Raw genomic sequence first — 19,834 nt, 5'->3', positions numbered from 1 at the left:
TTCAGTTTGACTCTGTCTGGCTTACATGGGTTCTTTCTTTCTCTTTATTAGATTTGTCACCTTAAAATAGCACAGGGGGGCGATGGGGGGAATAAAATAAAACTGCTTGCAAAGTACTTCTTCTGCAGGGGGGGTTCCTCTTTATTCTCGTAGCATTTCTGAGCATGACTGACAAATATTTGGACTGGTTTTTTGGGGGGATAACTTTTCTAAGTTATTTCTGTTTGCAGGTTTCAATGTATTTAGGCTACTGAGCGGATCAGCAGTAGCCCTGGTAATAGCTCCCACTGTATTACTGACAATGCTTTCGTCTGCTGAACGAGGATGCCCTAAGGGCTGTAGGTGTGAAGGCAAAATGGTATATTGTGAGTCCCAGAAATTGCAAGAGATACCCTCCAGTATATCATCTGGTTGTTTAGGTTTGTCCTTGCGATATAACAGCCTTCAAAAACTAAAATACAACCAATTTAAAGGTCTTAATCAACTTACCTGGCTTTACTTAGACCACAATCATATCGGCAGTATTGATGAAAATGCTTTCAATGGAATACGCAGGCTGAAAGAGTTAATTCTGAGTTCCAACAGAATTGCTTTTTTTCTTAACAACACCTTCAGACCAGTAACAAACCTCCGAAATTTGGATCTCTCCTACAATCAGCTGCATTCCCTGGGAGTAGAACAATTCAGAGGCTTAAGGAAGCTGCTGAGTTTACACCTGAGGTCCAATTCCCTGAGAACGATCCCAGTCCGGATTTTCCAGGACTGTAGGAACCTGGAACTCTTAGACCTGGGTTACAACAGGATCCGAAGCCTAGCAAGGAATGTCTTTGCTGGCATGATCAGGCTGAAAGAGCTGCACCTGGAGCACAATCAATTTTCTAAGCTTAACTTGGCACTTTTTCCAAGGCTGGTCAGCCTACAGAACCTTTATTTACAGTGGAATAAAATTAGTGTTATAGGACAAACCATGTCTTGGACGTGGAGCTCGTTACAAAGACTTGATTTATCGGGAAATGAAATAGAAGCTTTCAGTGGACCAAGCGTTTTCCAGTGTGTGCCCAATTTGCAACGTCTCAACCTGGATTCCAACAAGCTCACATTTATTGGCCAAGAGATTTTGGATTCCTGGATATCTCTGAATGACATCAGCCTTGCTGGGAATATATGGGAATGCAGCAGAAACATTTGTTCCCTGGTAAACTGGCTTAAAAGTTTCAAAGGGCTGAGGGAAAATACAATTATCTGTGCCAGCCCCAAAGAACTGCAAGGGGTGAATGTTATAGATGCAGTGAAAAATTATAGCATCTGTGGCAAAAGTACGACAGAAAAGTTTGACTTGCCGCAGGCTCCCCCCAAGCCCACCTTTAAACCAAAGGTCATCCGGCCTAAACATGAGAGCCAGCCCCCCCTGCCCCCCACCACGGGGGCCCCTGAGGCCAGCTCCATGCCCGAGCACAGCACCCAGCAGATCTCCTTCCATAAAATCATTGCTGGGAGCGTGGCCCTCTTCTTGTCCGTGCTTGTGATTCTGCTGGTCATCTACGTGTCCTGGAAGCGCTACCCTGCCAGCATGAAGCAATTGCAGCAACGCTCCCTAATGCGACGGCATAGGAAAAAGAAACGACAGTCGCTGAAGCAGATGACTCCCACCACCCAGGAATTTTACGTTGACTATAAGCCCACCAACAGCGAGACCAGTGAGATGTTGCTGAACGGGACGGGACCTTGTTCGTACAGCAAGGGAGGCTCCAGGGAATGTGAGGTAGGAACCACTCTCATATTTTTAAATGATGTTTGGGTCGAACTTCTTTTACTTTTCAGGGACAACACTGTCATATCAGGTGTCCTCCAGTCAGTGCAGGTTAGCCTTTCCCTTCACAAGGAACCCTGTGAAGTCTGACCTCGGGTTTACCCAGCCTCTGTTGTGAGGCCACTTTACTCATTTTAATCCGTTTGACTGTTTTACCCACTGACAGAAAACTTTTCTTGCACACCTAATACATCTGCAGTGCTGGGTCCATGTTTTCCATTCAAACATGGAAGGGTTTCTCCCCTAAATTTATTTGCAAAGATAAGGATGGGGAAGAATGGTGCAAAAAGTAAACAGAGTGCTGAAATTCACAACATACTTCAAGGGCAATCTATAAATGCCTGGTGTGCTGTAGCTTCATATACATTCCAGGACTTGCTTTGGCTTATGAGGGTGCAGGCATCATCCTGGGAGAATGCCTGATTTCTATCTAGTGCAAAGTATCTAAGAAGCCTGGTTTTAAAGCAGCCTCCAGAGCCATCCAGGGTGGGAGAAAGGGGAATCGGTGGGTTGAACGAAGAGGGGTGGGAACCATACATTTCATAAGGAATAAAAGAAGGGGTGGAACGGAGTAAGATTCATTGTGCAGCTCTAGCACAATGCAGTTTGCAGAACTAATAAGTTCTAATTGAAAACTGTCTGTGTGGTTTTAAATCAAAGATGCTAGTGTGTCTCCCTTCTCAAAGCCCATTTTCCTTTCAGAAAATAATCAAAAAGGCATTCATTAAAAGAGGGGGTCCAAATTCCTTACTAAAGCAATTAGAGGAGCTGAAATGTACAGTTGCAACAGCTACAGCCACTTCCGGCATAGACTTGCTCAGTAGCTCATTAGATATTCTGTTTTCATCTGTGTCAAAGACATTAATGTGATTGACGATGGAGTCCTTAAATCTGTCATTTTTCTTCCTTCAAAAATGCAACTGTTGTCTTCGGTGGTGTTTCATTATGCAATGTGCCATTTTGGGTATTTAGAAAGCTGATGGAGCTACATTTTAAATACAGCACAGCAACAGGGAGAGCTTGCAGGGAAACTGGACCCTTGCCAATCTAAGGGAAAGCACATCTGAAGGATTCTCTTTAGGAAAAGTCAAGGGATCAATAGGCAAGGCAAAGGAGGAAGGGATCAATCAATGCTGAATCACATTTTATAGATGTGTTTTATTTATCTTTCAGTGTATTTGTGATGGGAATCATGATAGGCACTGATAATTCCATCTCATATTGCTCTGAGAATATATAATGCACTAGTATCTCCTCTTGACATTTTCTTACAAATTACGGTCAATGAGTCCCTTGCAGAAATAGTTTTATTTATTTATAATAAGTGGTAAAGAACTTCACTACCTCTATTGCATAACTTGATTTAGCTTCGTACGCTGCCCATTTCTGACCACTTGGGAGAGGGGGGGGTTTCTATAAAGCAGATGCACTGCAGCAATCTAGAGGGGAAAAAAGCATCCATATTCTCCTCGCCATCCCTGATTTTTCTGGGAAAAAAATAAATAAAATCACCCAAAATGTTCCAGCAAAGTGAACATTTCAGGTAATAAAATGGCATTTTTTTAAAATGAGAAAACCTGGAAAGGAAGTGAGTCTCCTTCATAATATGGAACATACATTCATTGAAAGCTGAGAATCAAATAATTCAGCCAAATTAACCAAATATGCATAGATCACTTTATACAACACATGTGATTTTCTAATATTTTTATAACCTTTCTGAAATACATATAACAGGACCATAAATATATAGTGTTTCATCAGAGGATCAACATGTAACTAAATGTATATATTCACCTTGGCTTATATTGTAAAAATCTGGAACACTAAATATATCTATGTACCCTGTATGAATCAATGATAACTCCACTAGCCATTTTTATTCAAAATGCAAAATAATGATAATACTATCAAGAGTGATGCACTAAAAATATTCTGCTAGCTTTTGATTCTTGATTTGCATTAATTGCATACTTCAGCATACTTGGCAGAGACTATTTTGATACGAAAACATGGCAATATTTTTCCCAAGTCTTTCCATTATGCTGAAAAGCAAATGTGGGGAGTGACTTTGAATATAGTATATTTTTGAAGGAAACACCTCATTGGAATAGGCCTGTAGTCTCCTGTGCAGAAAAATCAGTGGAGAATAATGTGCCATTTGAGAAGTTGTCAGAGGTGGGAGGGATTTTTAAAAGAAAACTGATGAGAACAATGTCAAAGAGTGGAATATTAATGTTAATAGCTCTTCATCCTAACAAGGCAGAATTAATATAGGAAAAATAATACCCAGGCATGTAGAAAGTCAATTAACTGTATTTTCACTGGAAGGACTTCTTGCAGACTATTTAGATATGCAGATGAGTGTGTTATTATGGCTACAGCTCTCTTAAAAAAGAAACTGCTAGCTGTTTGTGCAGCTTCTACCAAGCCCTGCCAATAAACTCGATCTACAGAATTTTTAAAACAAACAACATTTAATAAAATTGGATCCAGGTGCAAAAAACTGAAGATAATGCTTTAATTCATTATGTTGTGTAGCAGGCAAAAAGTAGCCAATGGTTTCCATACTGTGTCTTGCCAAGATGAACACAGCTCTCTTTCATATAGCTTTCATAGTAGGCACCAGAAGGGATTCTGGCAGGTAACTGCTTGACACAGGGAGATGGAGAAGTGCACTTCAAATCCTCTTGTATCAAGCAAAATAATATCTGGAAATCTTGAACTGTTTTGCACAACATCACCCTATGTTTATTAAAATGTAATTAAAGTTCTCCTGGCTCATTAATGGGGATGATGGACACACATCTGCTATATTTTGGCGGATACAAGCATTATTACAAAGCCATTCTTTCCTCATGGAAAAAAATGGCTCCCTGAAAGATTGCAAAAATCACAAATATGGCAACAAAAGGCTATGGCAAATGCATTTTGGTTGACAAGCAGTGGTTTCAATGCATTTATGTAAATTTGTAGGGGAACACTTACACAAGATATGTGATTATATATATTGTTAATGGTAGGAGAAAAAAAATTAAGATACAGCACTGTTTCTCAACCTTGTTGACTTTAATACTACTAGAGTTCAACTCCCAAAATTCCCCAGTGGGGCTTTCTGAGACTGAAGCCCACCCATCTTAATGTCACCAAGATTGAGAAACACTGAAATAGAGAAATACTTTTATGACAAATCCACTAAGATCAGACTTCAGCAAACAAATGGAAATTTTTTAAAGGGGAATAGAACTAATACGTTCAGAAGAGAAAGGAAATTATAAACAGATATAAATCTATTTCAAAGTCTTTAAGGTATCAATTGCCAAGCAGAGACAAAATTTACACACAACTCATTATCAATCTGGAATTAATGCAGAATAAATGAAAATTAAAGGGTAATTGACTAGACCAGTGGTGGCGAACCTATGGCACATGTACCAGAGGTGGCACTCGGAGCCTTCTCTGTGGGCACACGTGCCATTGCCCCAGACTTGCCTCCCCGCGTGATCCCCTCCTCACCAGCAGCCTCCCTGGAGAAGAGTCGCCCCCGAGTGTGGCCCACACGGAGCAGCACAGTCAAGGACATGGCAGCCAGGCAGCGTAGACAAGACTCTGCCCTCATGCCCCATCGTGCACAGTTGATGCTGCAGGGCGCTGGCATAGGCTGTGGCCACCAGGGCACTGATGGGCTGCCTGGACGATCTGCAGTGGACCCTGGAGGCAGTGAGTGGCCCTGCGGGCAGGCGGGGTGGGGGTGCAGCAGGGGCGGGGCCAGTTTTTGGGCACTCGGTCTCTAAAAGGTTCGCCATCACTGGACTAGATCCAATACTGCTTGGACTAATAAAGTCTGTTATAGGCTCTTCCGAGAAGTTTTTCCTCATCCCACTCACTGTATAGGTTCAAAAATCTTCAATAGCCCCTTGCTTCAATCATTTATTTTCTCCTTCTTGTGGAGATTTTTTCCTAGTCTGATGTAGTGTGTCTGATTCATAATTAGTAAGGACAAATATTTGAACAAACTCTCTCAAGTAAAATGTCAAGGAAATTGTATTCCGTAGTATACCAAGAATATGATTTACAAACAGAGGAATCGCAAAATATGGTTTAAAAAAAAGTCGAGAAGACCGATGTGATGATGCAACTGACAATCTGTCAGTTGTACCCCTTGCCCCCTTCAGCATGGGAACACTACCATTGACGCAAAAAGGAGGAAAACTAAGTGCTGAGTGAAATGAGAAGCCAGAATTAGTCTTTCCCCCATTTCCAACTTCTGATGCACCTTTCTCTCACACACCCCATTCTCTCTATCTCCCAACACTTTAGGAAAGAGGAGCTAAGTCATACCAAGGATCTAAAATTGCCTGGAGAGGCTTCTTGAGCTAGGGCAAAACACATAGGTTGCATGGATTTAGGATGTCCATCTTTTACTCTAAGGACCAAAAGATCCTTTTTATTTGTAAATTAGGAAATTGATGGAATCTCAGTTGACTTCATAGAATGGTATGGAAATATCTTCCTCTTCATGTGATTCTACATAGCTCTATTTTTAAGAGGAATAATTGGCCCAAATCTTATTCAACTAGAAGCCAAAACTACTCCAGGGCTACTACTTATAAAACATGAACAAAGCTTCAGTCTTAAATGCTTTAGGACAAGGGTTTTCAAAGTTGGGCCTTTTATGACTTGGGGACTTCAACTCCCAGAATTCCTCAGCCAGGCACACTGGCTGAGGAATTCTGGGAGTTGAAGTCCACAAGGCATAAAAGGGCCAAGTTTGAAGACCCCTGCCTTAGGATATAAACTAGCTAGAAATCCCATTCCTTCAACTCTTTCATGAGCTCCCACATGTCTTTTAGCCCTTCACTCTTGTATTCCTACTTGGCCCACCAGATAGATTGGATCTGCATCTCCACAGGTGGTCTGCTCAAGGAGGAGAAAATCTGATCTTGGATACCCCATCCCCAATTCTATAAAAAATAACTTAGAATCTCTCCAATATTGTAATTTAACATTGCTAAAACAACAATAAAAGGAAGTGTTGGGAGGGACATTACTGCCAGATTTTAACAGGTTTTAGATATGCAAATTGCAAGAATTTTCCAGTCTCCAGCCCCAGGCCAGGAGACAGAAAGGAAGAATGAACAACATTGCTCTTTCATTCCCTGTCCTGCTGAAATTAAATTACCACAATGTCTGTAAACTGTTTTATGGCAATGGTAGAGGTCACTGGGATTTAACTACCACCACATCATTGAAAGATTGACTTAACTCATATAGCAGGAAAAGTATACATGTTTTTTCTATTGCATACATATTCTTACTTGAAGAAATTGATTTAGCTTTCAGAGAAAAGGAAATGTTCTCTGGAAATTATTTCCATTTCTATACGCAGGGGTGTTAGATTCAATTTCATTGAGGGCCGCATCAGCATTGTGGTTGCCCTTGGGGGGCTGGGTGGGTGTGGCCAGGGTGGGTGTGGCCTACTGGGTGGGTGTGGATGGAGCGAGTGTGGCCTACTGGGTAGGCATGGCCAGCTTTACATCATTCGCGTCAAGGGTACCTGTGGGAGCCTGGGCAAAAGTGGGACAGATCTGAGGGTCTCTGGCAGAAGGGGGTGGGATCGGGGCAAGTGCCAAGGCATGGTCCATTTCTTCATTGCTCACAAAGGGTGACACCTCCCCAGAATGCACCCAGGGGGTGGGGCCAACGCAGCAGGGGCTGGTTCCTCACTGTTTGCAGACGGCCTTGTGGAGCTAAGACTGAATGTGTTTCAGCATAAATGGCCACCACAAAATTGTACATTGGCTCCCGGCCGGCCTGGGCCAGGGCCAAGGCAGCGGGGGCCGTTCCCTCACTGTTTCCAGGATGGCTTCGTGGGCCACATGAAACCATTTTGTGGGCCACATCCGGACCCCGGGCCTTGTGTTTGACGTGTCTGCTATACAGGGTTAAAGAGCCAGTTCGATGAAGTGATTAAAGACACCAGGTTAGAAACTGAGATAAAGTGAGTTCAAATCCCATCTTAGGCATGGTCAACTGGGTGACCTTGGCCAGTCACTTTCTCTCAGCCCTAAGGAGGAGGCAATGGCAAAACCACTTGCCAAAATGTTGCCTTCAAAACTGGGTAGATTAAATCATGCAATCACCAGGCATCAACACTGATCCAGACGAAGAGTAGAAAGAGTTTAGAAAGTGTGAATTAGGTAATTCAAACTAAAATAATTTCATATATACCCCACTTCACAGCAGCCATATGAATGAATGAATGAGCATTGCTATTCCCAAATAGTTACTATGGATAGCTTTAATGAATTATTTTCAATTAGTAAACTAAACTTAAAACTAAAGGCAAATATATACAGTATTCAAATAGTCTCCAAAACGAGTGCTTGGGATAGCTACTTTATACTAACTCTAATATAATTCACTAGTGATCTTTATGATAGGTACACACATTTAGATCAATATTCTAGCAACCAAATTTCCACAGAAAAGTAGTGACATCCAGTGGCAATATTAAATAAAGCAGATGACAACCAATTTATACTTTGGTTGCTGCTATGTTCCCCTTCAGAAATTACAAGTTTGAGTCATCTCATTTTCTTCCACCCATTGCTTCAACAACATTAAAAGCAGACATCCTCCTATAGTAGAGGGGTATACTAAATTAGGGCACCAAAGAGGTAAAATCATCTTTAGAAACTGTAGACACACCTGTTATTAAGCCCTTTTTATTAGAGGCTTGATATTTTGCATAATCTGAAAGTTATGATCCTCACTTTTTTTCAGATTTGTCATGTCTTTATTATTTTTATAAACAACTCAAAGTAGTGAACATACGTAATACTCCATTCTCCTCTTATGTTCTTCATAACAGTCCTGTGAGTGAGAGTTGGGCTGAGAGAGAGTAGCCCAGTTTTCATGCTTAAGGAAGGAGTAGAACTCACTGTCTCCCAATTTCTAGCCTTGTACCTTAACCACCACAGCAGTGTTTCCCAAACTTGACAATTTTAAGGCATGTGAACTTCAACTCCCAGAATTCCACAGCCAGCGTTGCTGGCTGTGGGATTCTGGGAGTTGAAGTCCTCATGCCTTAAAATTGTCAAGTTTGGGAAACACTGCACTACAGCAAAACATGGTTCACTTTCTTTCTAATATGATCTCTCTCTCTCTCTCTCTCCATCTGAAAAAAAGTTAGTTACAGATATATAAAAAATATAGTGCTCCTATACAGATTAGGCCAATATTTATTTACTACCTTAACATGTCTCTAATTTTGTACTGGGGCAACAAAATAACAAGCAGAAAAAGCATAGCATTCAGAAACAAAATCAGAAGTCAAAAAGCTGGACTCTTTTCAGCAAAATGTATGATATCTGGAGTTCTCATATTTGTCTTTCAGACATATACTAAGCATTCATCCAATGTTTCTCAAATTTTCTGCAGTCATGGACCACTCAATATACTGTACTATAGGTATATTATAACTATAGGCCAGTGAACTTAACATGTGTAGTAGCGAAGTTAATCGAATTGCTCCTAAAAAAAGAGATTAGCAAACATTTAAAAGCACACAACTGGATGGACCCAAAACAGCATGGTTTTAACAGGGACAGATCATGTCAAACTAATCTGATTGACTTTTTAAACTATGTTGAAAATGTTTTGGACAAAAGTGATATTGTGGACATAGCCGATCTTGATTTTAGCAAAGCATATGATACAGTTCCACATAATAAGCTCATAAAAAAATTGTACAGCCCAGGGTTTAACTACTGAGTGCTTCAATGGATAAGAAGTTGGCTCAGGGACAGATCCCAGTGTGTGATTACTACTGGGGCACCGTTTGAACAGAGACAAACCACAGTGTACCATAAGGCTCAGTTCTAAGTCCTATTCTGTTCAATGTGTTTGTAAGTGATGTAACAAAAGGATTGTTAGGTAAGGTTTGTTTTTTTGCTGATGACAGAAAGGTATATAATAAAATTGACATTCCTGGGTGTCCTCGTAACATGGAATATGATTTGCCATGCCTGGAGAATTGGTCAAAAATGTGGAAACTGCAATTCAATGTTTCTAAGTGTAAGAACATGCATTTAGGTAAAAGTATTCTCTGGCAGGGTGCAGTATTGGGAATACAGTGTTGGACAGAACAACCACAGAAAGGGATTTAGGTGTGTTCTTAGCAGATGACTGCAGAATGAGCAAATAGTGTGGCCAGGCAGCTGTGAAGGCAAACAAAATTCTGGGATGCATCATTAGAGGGATCACCAGGAAGAAAAAGGAGGTCCCACTATGTAGAACTTTAGTCATACCCCATTGGGAATGCAATGTTCAGTTTAAAAAAGATACTGATAAGATTGAATGAGACCAGAGATGGACACAAAAATGGTGCAAGGTCTGAGGGACAAAACATCTCAGGAGAGATTGGAAGAATTGAATATGTACAAACTGAAGGATAGAAAAGAAAGGGGGGACATGATTGAATCCTTGAAAGAAATTAAGGGTATGAATAAGGCTCTAGAAGGCAGTATTTTCAATATTAAACAAAAATCAAGAACACTGGGGCATAACCTCAAATTGACAGGGTAAGTTCCAAAGTAATGTTAGAAAGTATTAGTTCACAGCAAACTATCGCACCATTGCACTCATTTCACATGCTAGTAAAGTTATGCTTAAAATCCTACAAGCTAGACTCCAGCAGTATGTGGATCGAGAACTACCAGAAGTACAGGCAGGATTTCGAAGAGGCAGAGGAACTAGAGATCAAATTGCCAACATACGCTGGATCATGGAGAAAGCTAGGGAGTTCCAGAAAAACATCTACTTCTGCTTCATTGACTATGCTAAAGCCTTTGATTGTGTGGATCACAACAAATTGTGGCAAGTTCTTAAAGAGATGGGAGTACCAGACCATCTCATTTGTCTCTTGAGAAACCTATATGCGGGTCAAGAAGCAACAGTGAGAACTGGACACGGAACCACTGATTGGTTCAAAATTGGAAAAGGAGTCCGGCAAGGCTGTATACTGTCGCCCTGCCTATTTAACTTATATGCAGAGCACATCATGAGAAAGGCAGGGCTAGATGAATCAAAAGTTGGAATTAAGATTGCCGGGAGAAATATCAACAACCTAGATATGCAGATGATACCACTCTAATGGCAGAAAGTGAAGAGGAACTAAAGAGCCTCTTGATGCTGGTGAAGAAGGAGAGTGCAAAAGTTGGCTTGAAACTCAACATTAAGAAAACCAAAATCATGGCATCCGGCCCTCTCAATTCCTGGCAAATAGATGGGGAAGAAATGGAGGTAGTGACAGATTTTATTTTTCTGGGCTCCAAGATCACCTCAGATGGGGACTGCAGCCAAGAAATCAAAAGACGCTTGCTCCTGGGGAGGAAAGCTATGGCAAATCTAGACAGCATACTAAAAAGCAGAGACATCACCCTACCAACAAAAGTGCGTATAGTCCAGGCCATGGTTTTCCCAGTTGCAATGTATGGCTGTGAAAGTTGGACCACAAGAAAGGCTGAGCGCCAAAGAATTGAGGCCTTTGAACTATGGTGCTGGAGAAGACTCCTGCGAGTCCCTTGGACTGCAAGGCGTTCAAACCGGTCAGTCCTAGAAGAGATCAACCCCGACTGCTCTTTAGAAGGCCAGATCCTGAAGTTGAAACTCAAATACTTTGGCCACCTAATGAGAAGGAAGGACTCACTGGAGATGGGCTTAATGCTGGGAAAGATTGAGGGCAATAGAAGAAGGGGACAACAGAGAATGAGATGGCTAGATGGAGTCACTGAAGCAGTAGGTTTGAACTTAAATGGACTCCAGAAGATGGTAGAGGACAGGAAGACCTGGAGGAACATTGTCCATGGGGTCACGATGGGTCGGACACGACTTCGCAATTAACAACAACAACAAATTAGTTCACAGAAGGAATAGTAAAAGCTTGAAACCAACTTCCAGTGGAGGTAGAGCAGGGGTCTTCAAACTTGGCAACTTTAAGACTTGTGGACTTCAACTCCCAGAATTCCTCCCAGAATTCCTGGCTGAAGAATTCTGGGAGTTCGTCCACAAGTCTTAAAGTTGCCAAGTTTGAAGACCCCTGAGGTAGAGAGTCAGTCATTAGTAACTGAGTTTAAATATGCTTGGGATAAACACATGTCCATCATCTGACAAAAAATTGAATAAAAACTGTACCCTACTTAGAATGGTTCTTCCCCACACAAATACTCACACACACACACATTGTCCCACCTATGTTGGGATCCTTCCATTTATCACCAACACGCAGTTCCCAAATAGCACTACTAAGTCTGAGCTGCCTCTCTAATAATAATGAGGACAACATCGTTCTTTCCTTCACCTCCCTCACCCCTTCTTCTCCACAAAAATGGCAACAATAGTGGAGGTCACCATTCTCACTGATTCTCTTAGCATACTCACTAATCCTCTCCATCATTTCTATTGACTTTCTCCTCCTGTCTCATTCACAGAATGACCTATTTGAATGTTTGTCACCTGTTTTTCTCATAACTGCTCACAGTCTCTCTCTACCCCAACTACATGCTGTCACTTCTGGCTTCTAACGTTGTCTACACCGCAGGTTCTGTAATCTATTATTTGAGGACTTCTTCAAGCCAAACAGAAGGAACCCTTAAGGTCATGATCAGTTTTTTTTATGATTTAACTCTTTGTTAAATGAATAAACAAAGCTTTATTTAGTTATGTACGGATATGCCATGCAAAAGAGAATGGAAAGTAGAGTTGTAAAGCAAGTAACATAAGAAATATGCTTTGAATGTATTAATTTTAATAAATGCCATGAAAAAGTTCTTATCCTTTCTGATATTATTCTAATGTAACAACAGTAAATGATCTACTATTGTGAGGATGTATGGCACTGAGTCTCAGCTAGTATATTCCCCCCACTCACTTCATGATTTGCAACAAAATTTGGTTTTCTATGTTCTCCAATAAAGAAAGTCTAATTTACTGTACATCAGCTATAACCCAGTTCATTTAATCAAGGTGGTTAAGGTTAGTTTTGCTACATCTAAAAAAATAATCATTTTCTAAATTATTCTAACTCTAGATGTGTGGACTTCAAATCCCAGATTTGGAGTTGCTGGCTGAGGGATTCTGGGAGTTGAAGTGCATACATCTTAACATTGCCGATGTTGAGAATCACTGCTGTAAATGAAGCCACCCAAGCACAAAATTTGATCAAAGTCTGTTGTTGAATTAAGAACATACTCAGACATTTGGGGGGCAGTTGCTGTTCATGTTTTGCTCATTTATTTGAACTGTCTTATTTATTAATCAATTATGTTTAAGTTTCCTCAGTGTTTGGGGAGAGTACTTTTATTGTACATTATAATTAAGATTTCTGTGAGTTTTTATATGACTTGTGAACCTGATTAGCACAACTATGAATAGTTCAAAAGGAGCCTATGCTCCATTCCTTCCTCTCTGAGACTTTTCTTTTGTTGTGAACATTACAGGTGTTTAACATCTGCATAGGTCGTGATCTCCAAAGATGAAGCAAACTGATTAACAATGTTCTGGGGCCTACCAGATGCTTCACACAGAGAGTTTTATAAGCTATAGTACAGATTGGCTTTAATATATAAAGCTTGCCAACTCTCTCTGGTCAATAGGGTAGATCTGGCTGGCTATATTAAATACGTTGGACACAAATGATCTAAGTTTGAGTTAAGCATTAATGATAGGTTTAAAGAATAAATTGATTAGTATTCTTAATAATTCACTGAACTGAACATTTGAGAAGAGATAAAATGACTTCTGTTCTCAACTTGTCAATTGCCAGACATACAGCCTTGATCTAGATGTACATAACACAACTTATTTAGTAACTGGGAGCCCAGATTGGTCCTTATAATGAAAAAGATCTTACAAAGCACAAGTTCATTTGATATCCTCAGTTTTCTCTAAATATGCACCCTCACTCCTCAAAGCATAGTAGATACTTTGGGCAAGACTTTTCACAACATTCTTACTGGATGGGCAGATTCAACTTCGGCAAGGCGGTACTTGATATATCCCAATGTTATGCCATATTGCAGGGGTCACCAACCTTGGCAACTTTAAGACTTGTGGACTTCAACTCCTAGAAGTCCACAAGTCTTAAAGTTGCCAAGGTTGGGGACCTCTGCCATACTGGACTCTGTAGATCAGTGGTTCTCAACCTTTTTAATGCCGCGACCCCCAACCGGTCATAAGTCGAGGATTACTCAACTGGTGCAGCACCGTTTGTAGAATGGGACTTTTGGCGGGCTCAGCAGGGCAGAGACAGCTGGACAATTCCTATTGGCTTTTGAAAGCCAATAGAATTAGACTCTATTCAAGAGAGTCTATTCTATTGGCTTTCAAAAGCCAATAGAATAAAAGGGAGTAGCACAGCTAAGGAAAAGGGGGAAAAAATGGCGGACTGCGTTGTTTGGCGACCCCCGTGAAATGGTCATTCGAACCCAAATGGGGTCCCGACCCACAGGCTGAGAACCACTGCTGCAGATCATCATTAGCACTATAACAATAGCAATCGCACTTAAGACTTCTATACTGCCCATTGTGCTTTACAATGTCAGCCTATTGCCCCCAACAATCTGGGTCCTCATTTTACTGACCTCAGAAGGATGGAAGGCTGAATCAACCTTGAGCTGGTCAGGATTGAACTCCTGGCTAGGAGCAGAATTAGTCTGCAATACTAACCACTGCATCACGTCCTATGAATTGGGTCTAGAAGTCATTTGGCAACCAAGGCAGTAGTGATGTTATAAGATTGTCCCCCCCAACACTCTAGTTGCCATATTTTGGGCCAACTACACCTTTTAGGCCATATCAAAGGTTGCCCCATATAAAGCATACTATTGAGTTTTTAAATGTTTTTAATTTGCTTAGTTTTAAAATTGTAACTGCTTTTCCATATATCTTTTTATGATCTGTAAGCCATCTAGAATTGCCTTATTGGGTGGCATATACATTTAATAAATTTTTAAAAAATAATGCAATTCAACCAAATAGTGATTAAACCATGAGTTATTTGTCAAGGTGTTATTTACTTTCACGATGAGAACAGGACACATAAAAAAATGTTTTATAGAAAAAATGATTATATCATTTTTACGTTAAACTTTCAGCTAATGTTACTCATTTATTAATCTCTAGTCTAAGAAAGTTTACTCAAACATGAAATGAGACATAGCACAATCACTGGAAGTGGACAGGATACAGATCTTATAAATAGATACGAATGAGAAAATAACTCTTGAGGGGAGGGCTATTTTCTTCAAGGAGGAAAGTATAAATGGATAAATGATTCATATTTTCACCTCTTAAAATGAATGAAATAGTTATTACTAGGCATATCAATAGAATTTTAAAAATAAATGTGACACATTTGATGGTAATTCAGAAGATATTTTGCCTCATACATTATTTGTCCTCTGCAAAAGAATTTATCTGCGATAAGGTATAAAAAGCCATTTCTATTCTTAGGTAAATTGATTTTGGTTAACTTAATATACTATGAACTGTATTTCAACTGTCATGGCTTTCTTATTACTTACTGTACAGTATTATACATGCCACTTCTGCTTTTATTTTTTTTAACTAAACCATAAATATTTCCATTCAGTTATAATATTATGGCCTTTCTTCCCCCCCTTCTCTAGAAGCCACAAATATTATGTTTTAACATATTACAGCTTACAAATTTATTTTTACAAATTACAACTATGTGTCCTGATGTAGTCCTATGGTACTGGTAGGTTAAATTTAACATTCAGCCAAACCTAGGTGTTTTTTTTTTTTATTGTTGATGCTGGAAAGGAAAAGGTTTTGATTTTATTTAGTGGAGATTTGGTTTCATCTGTGGTTCACTCATAATTGCATCTCCTTTTCTTTGAGGCATTAGCATTAAATATAGTTCACTACAGAAAACCATTGCAGTGTAATGATTAAGGCTCCAAACTAGAAACCAGGACACTGTGAGTTCTAGACCCACCTTAGGCACAAAACCAGTAGGGAGACTTTGCCCCAGCCACTGTCTCTCAGCCCTAAGGTGGAGGCAATGTCAAACCACTTCTGAAATCTTGCCAAGAAAACTGCAGGGATTTGTCCAGGCAGTAGCCACATTACATTGGAGACGCACATATCTTAAAAAAAAAAATAAAAATTAAGTCTTCTTCAAGCTGACTTCACTTTCTAATGGTATACCATGCATGGAAATACCCACCTAGGGCTTTTTAGCAGCAATACGGAAGTTGCTTATCATTGCCTTGTTTGGAGGATGTCCATTCTACTTTTCAATCAAGCTTGTGAACCTGGGAATTCCTAGTGATCACCTTTGCCAAGCTAGTGCTGCCCTTATTATAGAGAAAGTCCTACAGATTATCATTTTTAAGGCTCCAGAAAATTGTGTGGCCTTAAAAGATGGAAAAGCTTTGAAGGTATATAACCAAACTAAAAAAAAAGCTCCCAAATTAGAGAAAGTGACCTTTCCTTACTAAATCATTTAGCTATCTACATGACCGAGGACAAGGTGAGAATCATACAGTCTGATTCCTACAAACTCCAGGTTTTCTTTAGTTTCAGATGCATGACAAAGATTTGAAAGGAAGACTTGGGGCAGGGACACTGTTTGCAATTGCAACCAGTGAATAGGTTTCCACGATTTTTTTTTAAATTCTGGCTGCATAGGCAGCTTTTGCAGTTGGGCAACAATAGCAAAATTTTGATTGCTAATGCATTCTCTTCTCTTCCTGGAAATACTTTGGGACAGAAAGTGGAATTCTACAGCTGATGTTATAGTGATAAATTTAAGGAGAGAGAGAGAGAGAGAGAGAGAGAGAGAGAGAGAGAGAGAGAGAGACTATATCACTGACTTGATTACTGCTGTAATAGCCATGATTGCTGATTTGTATTTTCTGAGTTTCCTCTGTGTATCTAGTTCCACCTCTATCCAAATTCTTTTAAGCAACAGCCCTGATGATAAAACAAGAAAACATCCCGTTCTTCATCAATAAAATGCCCAATTTGTTGAGCTGAGCAAAACTGGTTTGCTAAAATGTACAGGCAGTGGATTCTTTGAGGTCAGTCTGGCTACTCCCAACAGTTAAAAGAAACAATGGAAATTTCAAGAATATTTAGCATCTTGTGTGATTGCGAGAGTGGGGGAGGAAAGGGGTGGAATAAGGACTCCTGCCTTGGGCAGGGAGTTGGACTAGCACAGGGGTCTTCAAACTTGGCCAGGCACGCTGGCTGAGGAATTCTGGGAGTTGAAGTCCACAAGTCATAAAAGGGCCAAGTTTGAAGACCCCTGGACTAGCAGATCTCCAAGGTCACTTCTAGCCCTCTGATTCTAAGGTTTTAAAAACAAAGAATAAACTCATTACCTATAATCAGATTTCCTCCTCCTATATAATCTTTTAATACCATTATTACTAGTATATTGGCAATACTTTCCGAAAACATAGGTAGAAAGCAGTTTTTTTCAGGGGGAAATGCTATTTCAGAAGGCAAGACACTGTAGTGGAAATTTATATTTTACTGTATATTTCACATTTCTTACCACCATTCTCCCTCAGAGAGGGACTCTGGGTGGGATATAATATAATCAATACAATTAACATTACAATCCAAATAATTTAAGATTTAAAAATTTAAAATTATACACGTAAGATTACAAAATTTCAAAAGGTAAAAAATTCCAAGATGGGGAGGTTAGCAGTTGTTAATACAGAGGGGGTAGAGGTGTTCTCATGGGGCCAGCCAGCCCCACAGTTGTATGGGCCTCTGTGTCCCCCATGCAAGGCTACATAGCCAAGTTGGGAACTCTTTGCCTCACCTCTGAGGGCAGGATATTCCACCCTGCAGGGTCAGGGTCAGAGAATGTAGTTAAACAAGTTGTTAATGTAATGTTATTTACCTATTTATTTGTATCCTGCCTTTATTATTTTTATAAATTACTCAAGGCAGCGAAGATATCCAACACACCTTGCTCCTCCCTATTTTCCCCACAACAACAACCATATGAGGAAGGTTGGGCTGAGAGAGAGTAACTGGCCCAAATCTATCTGTATAGTCTCTGAGGTAACCCATCGAGATTCTTTCTAGAAGAATCCATCAAGATTCATTCTATCATAGGGCGTGGCTTATGATGCTGGGAGAGGAGGACTCGGATCATATAAACAGCCCCTACTTCCATTCCTCCAATAAAAGGTTGCTCACCCCAAAGAAGGTATCCATAAAGAGAATCTCTTCAGCTTTCTGGTTACCAACAGGTGGCACAAGTTAGCTGCTTAAAACTCAGTGAAAGATTACTTTGGAAGATCAGTGGTGGGATTCAACCTAAACAACCAGTTCTCTGCATGGATTCAGGCCTGGGCCTCCAAGGCCTAGAATGGACTTCCGGAAGTGACATCCATGCACTTCCCAAGGACTAAAACGGACTTCCGGAAGCAGAGTGGGTTTAACTGGTTCTCTGAACTCAACAACATTTAGCTACTGGTTCTGCCAAATATTTAAGAAATCTAGTTTCTTTGAAAAACTTGCAACAATTCTATCCAGGTACAAAAAAATGTAAAAGAAAAGATGACTTCAGTTAAATGTTTATCCTAATTCAGCATTCTGAACTCTAAATTACTTCAACCCATTATTGAGCTAGTAAACAGAATGATTCTAAACCACGGATCCGCAACCCGCAGCTCCAGAGGCATATGTGGCTCTTTGAGCCTTCTCCTGTGGCTCCTAGCCTCCTCTGCCATTTGCAGAGAGAGAGAGACAGAGAGAGGCACTTGCGCTTCCATTCTCTCTCTCTCTCTCTCTCCCTCCCTCTCTCTCTCTCTCTCTCTCTGTGTGTGTGTGTGTGTGTCTGTGTCTGTGTGTATGTAAAAAAAGAGAGTGGCCTCCCGCTGTTCTCTGACGAGCTGACAAGCTTATTGGGTGGGGCTTCTGCCTTGCCTGTGTCTCTGCAGGAAGCAGGAAGCAGGAAGGGCAGGAGAGAGCCAGCCCAATAAGAATGTGTGTCAGCTTGTTGGAGAACAGGGTGAAGCCAGCTTGCCAGGTGAGCAGAAGATCAGAGAGAGGGAAAGAGAGGGGAGAGAGAGAGGGAGAGGAAAGAGAGGGGAGGAAGAAAGAGAGAGAGAGGGAGAGAAAGAGAGGGGGGAGAGAGAGAAAAACAAAAAGAGAGGGAGAGAGAGAAAGAGAGAGGGAGAAAAAGAGAGGGAGAGAAAGAGAGAGAACTCATGCACAATACCCTTTATTTCTTTTTAATTAAACTCTTCAATCAAGCCTCCCCCTCCGGCGCGTGTGCACATGAGTTTTGCAGCTCCCATTGTTTTCTTTTCTGTGGAAAATGGGTCCAAGTGGCTCTTTGAGTGTTTATGGTTGCTGACCCCTGTCCTAAATGAATGCATTTGGGAAGAAAAGCATTATAAACATTCATTATTTTCCGGTATTCTAAGGCCTTCATTTCATGCAATAACTCATTTCTCACCTATACATAGGGCAGGGGTCTTCAAATTGGCCCTTCTATGACTTTTGGACTTCAGCTCCCAGAATTCCTCAGCCAGCATGCCTGGCTGAGGAATTCTGCAAGTTGAAGTCCACAAGTTATAAAAGGGCCAAGTCTGAAGACCCCTGACATAGGCAAACAGAATCTTTCCAAAGCAGCTTAATTGTAATGATAAACACAGACCTGACTAAGTACAAAAGCCTCTTGGAAGGGAAATAGTCAGAGAGGTCAAGATGGAGGCTGTGAGCAGAGAACCAATAATGTTGAGGCACATTAAATAAAATAGTGGAATTTGATGCACAGTTGAGAATGACACCTTCATTTTGATGGCACCCCATAGATACCCCTCTCCAAATAACTATACCTAGCTTCTCTAAAAGCCTGGATCTTTTTCTTCAAAATATAGAACAGAATTATGTTGCCTCAGGTATTAATTAAAATGCTTAGATGTTTGGTGCATAAAAGCTCATTAAAGCATCCATCCAACATTA

General features: G+C 40.5%; 2 protein-coding genes across 5 annotated transcripts in view; one reads left to right on the top strand and one right to left on the bottom strand.

Annotated features, from left to right (window-relative positions):
- CTNNA3 (catenin alpha 3) overlaps positions 1–19,834 on the bottom strand; it is a 516,687-nt gene that overhangs the window by 154,791 nt on the left and 342,062 nt on the right. The gene's annotated exons all lie outside the window — the stretch shown is intronic.
- Positions 1–19,834, top strand: part of LRRTM3 (leucine rich repeat transmembrane neuronal 3) — a 112,913-nt gene that overhangs the window by 692 nt on the left and 92,387 nt on the right. For all 4 annotated transcript variants that reach the window (XM_039324634.1, XM_039324635.1, XM_039324636.1 and 1 more), the window contains exon 2: positions 231–1,762. In XM_039324634.1, coding sequence (XP_039180568.1) covers positions 231–1,762 — 1,532 coding nt within the window. The remainder of the gene's footprint in view (positions 1–230; positions 1,763–19,834) is intronic.

The sequence above is a fragment of the Crotalus tigris genome, unplaced genomic scaffold (genome assembly GCF_016545835.1).
Source record: "Crotalus tigris isolate CLP2741 ecotype Arizona unplaced genomic scaffold, ASM1654583v1 scf7180000024304.1987388, whole genome shotgun sequence".
NCBI lineage: Eukaryota > Metazoa > Chordata > Lepidosauria > Squamata > Viperidae > Crotalus > Crotalus tigris.
This window is presented reverse-complemented; position numbering and strand designations above follow the sequence as displayed.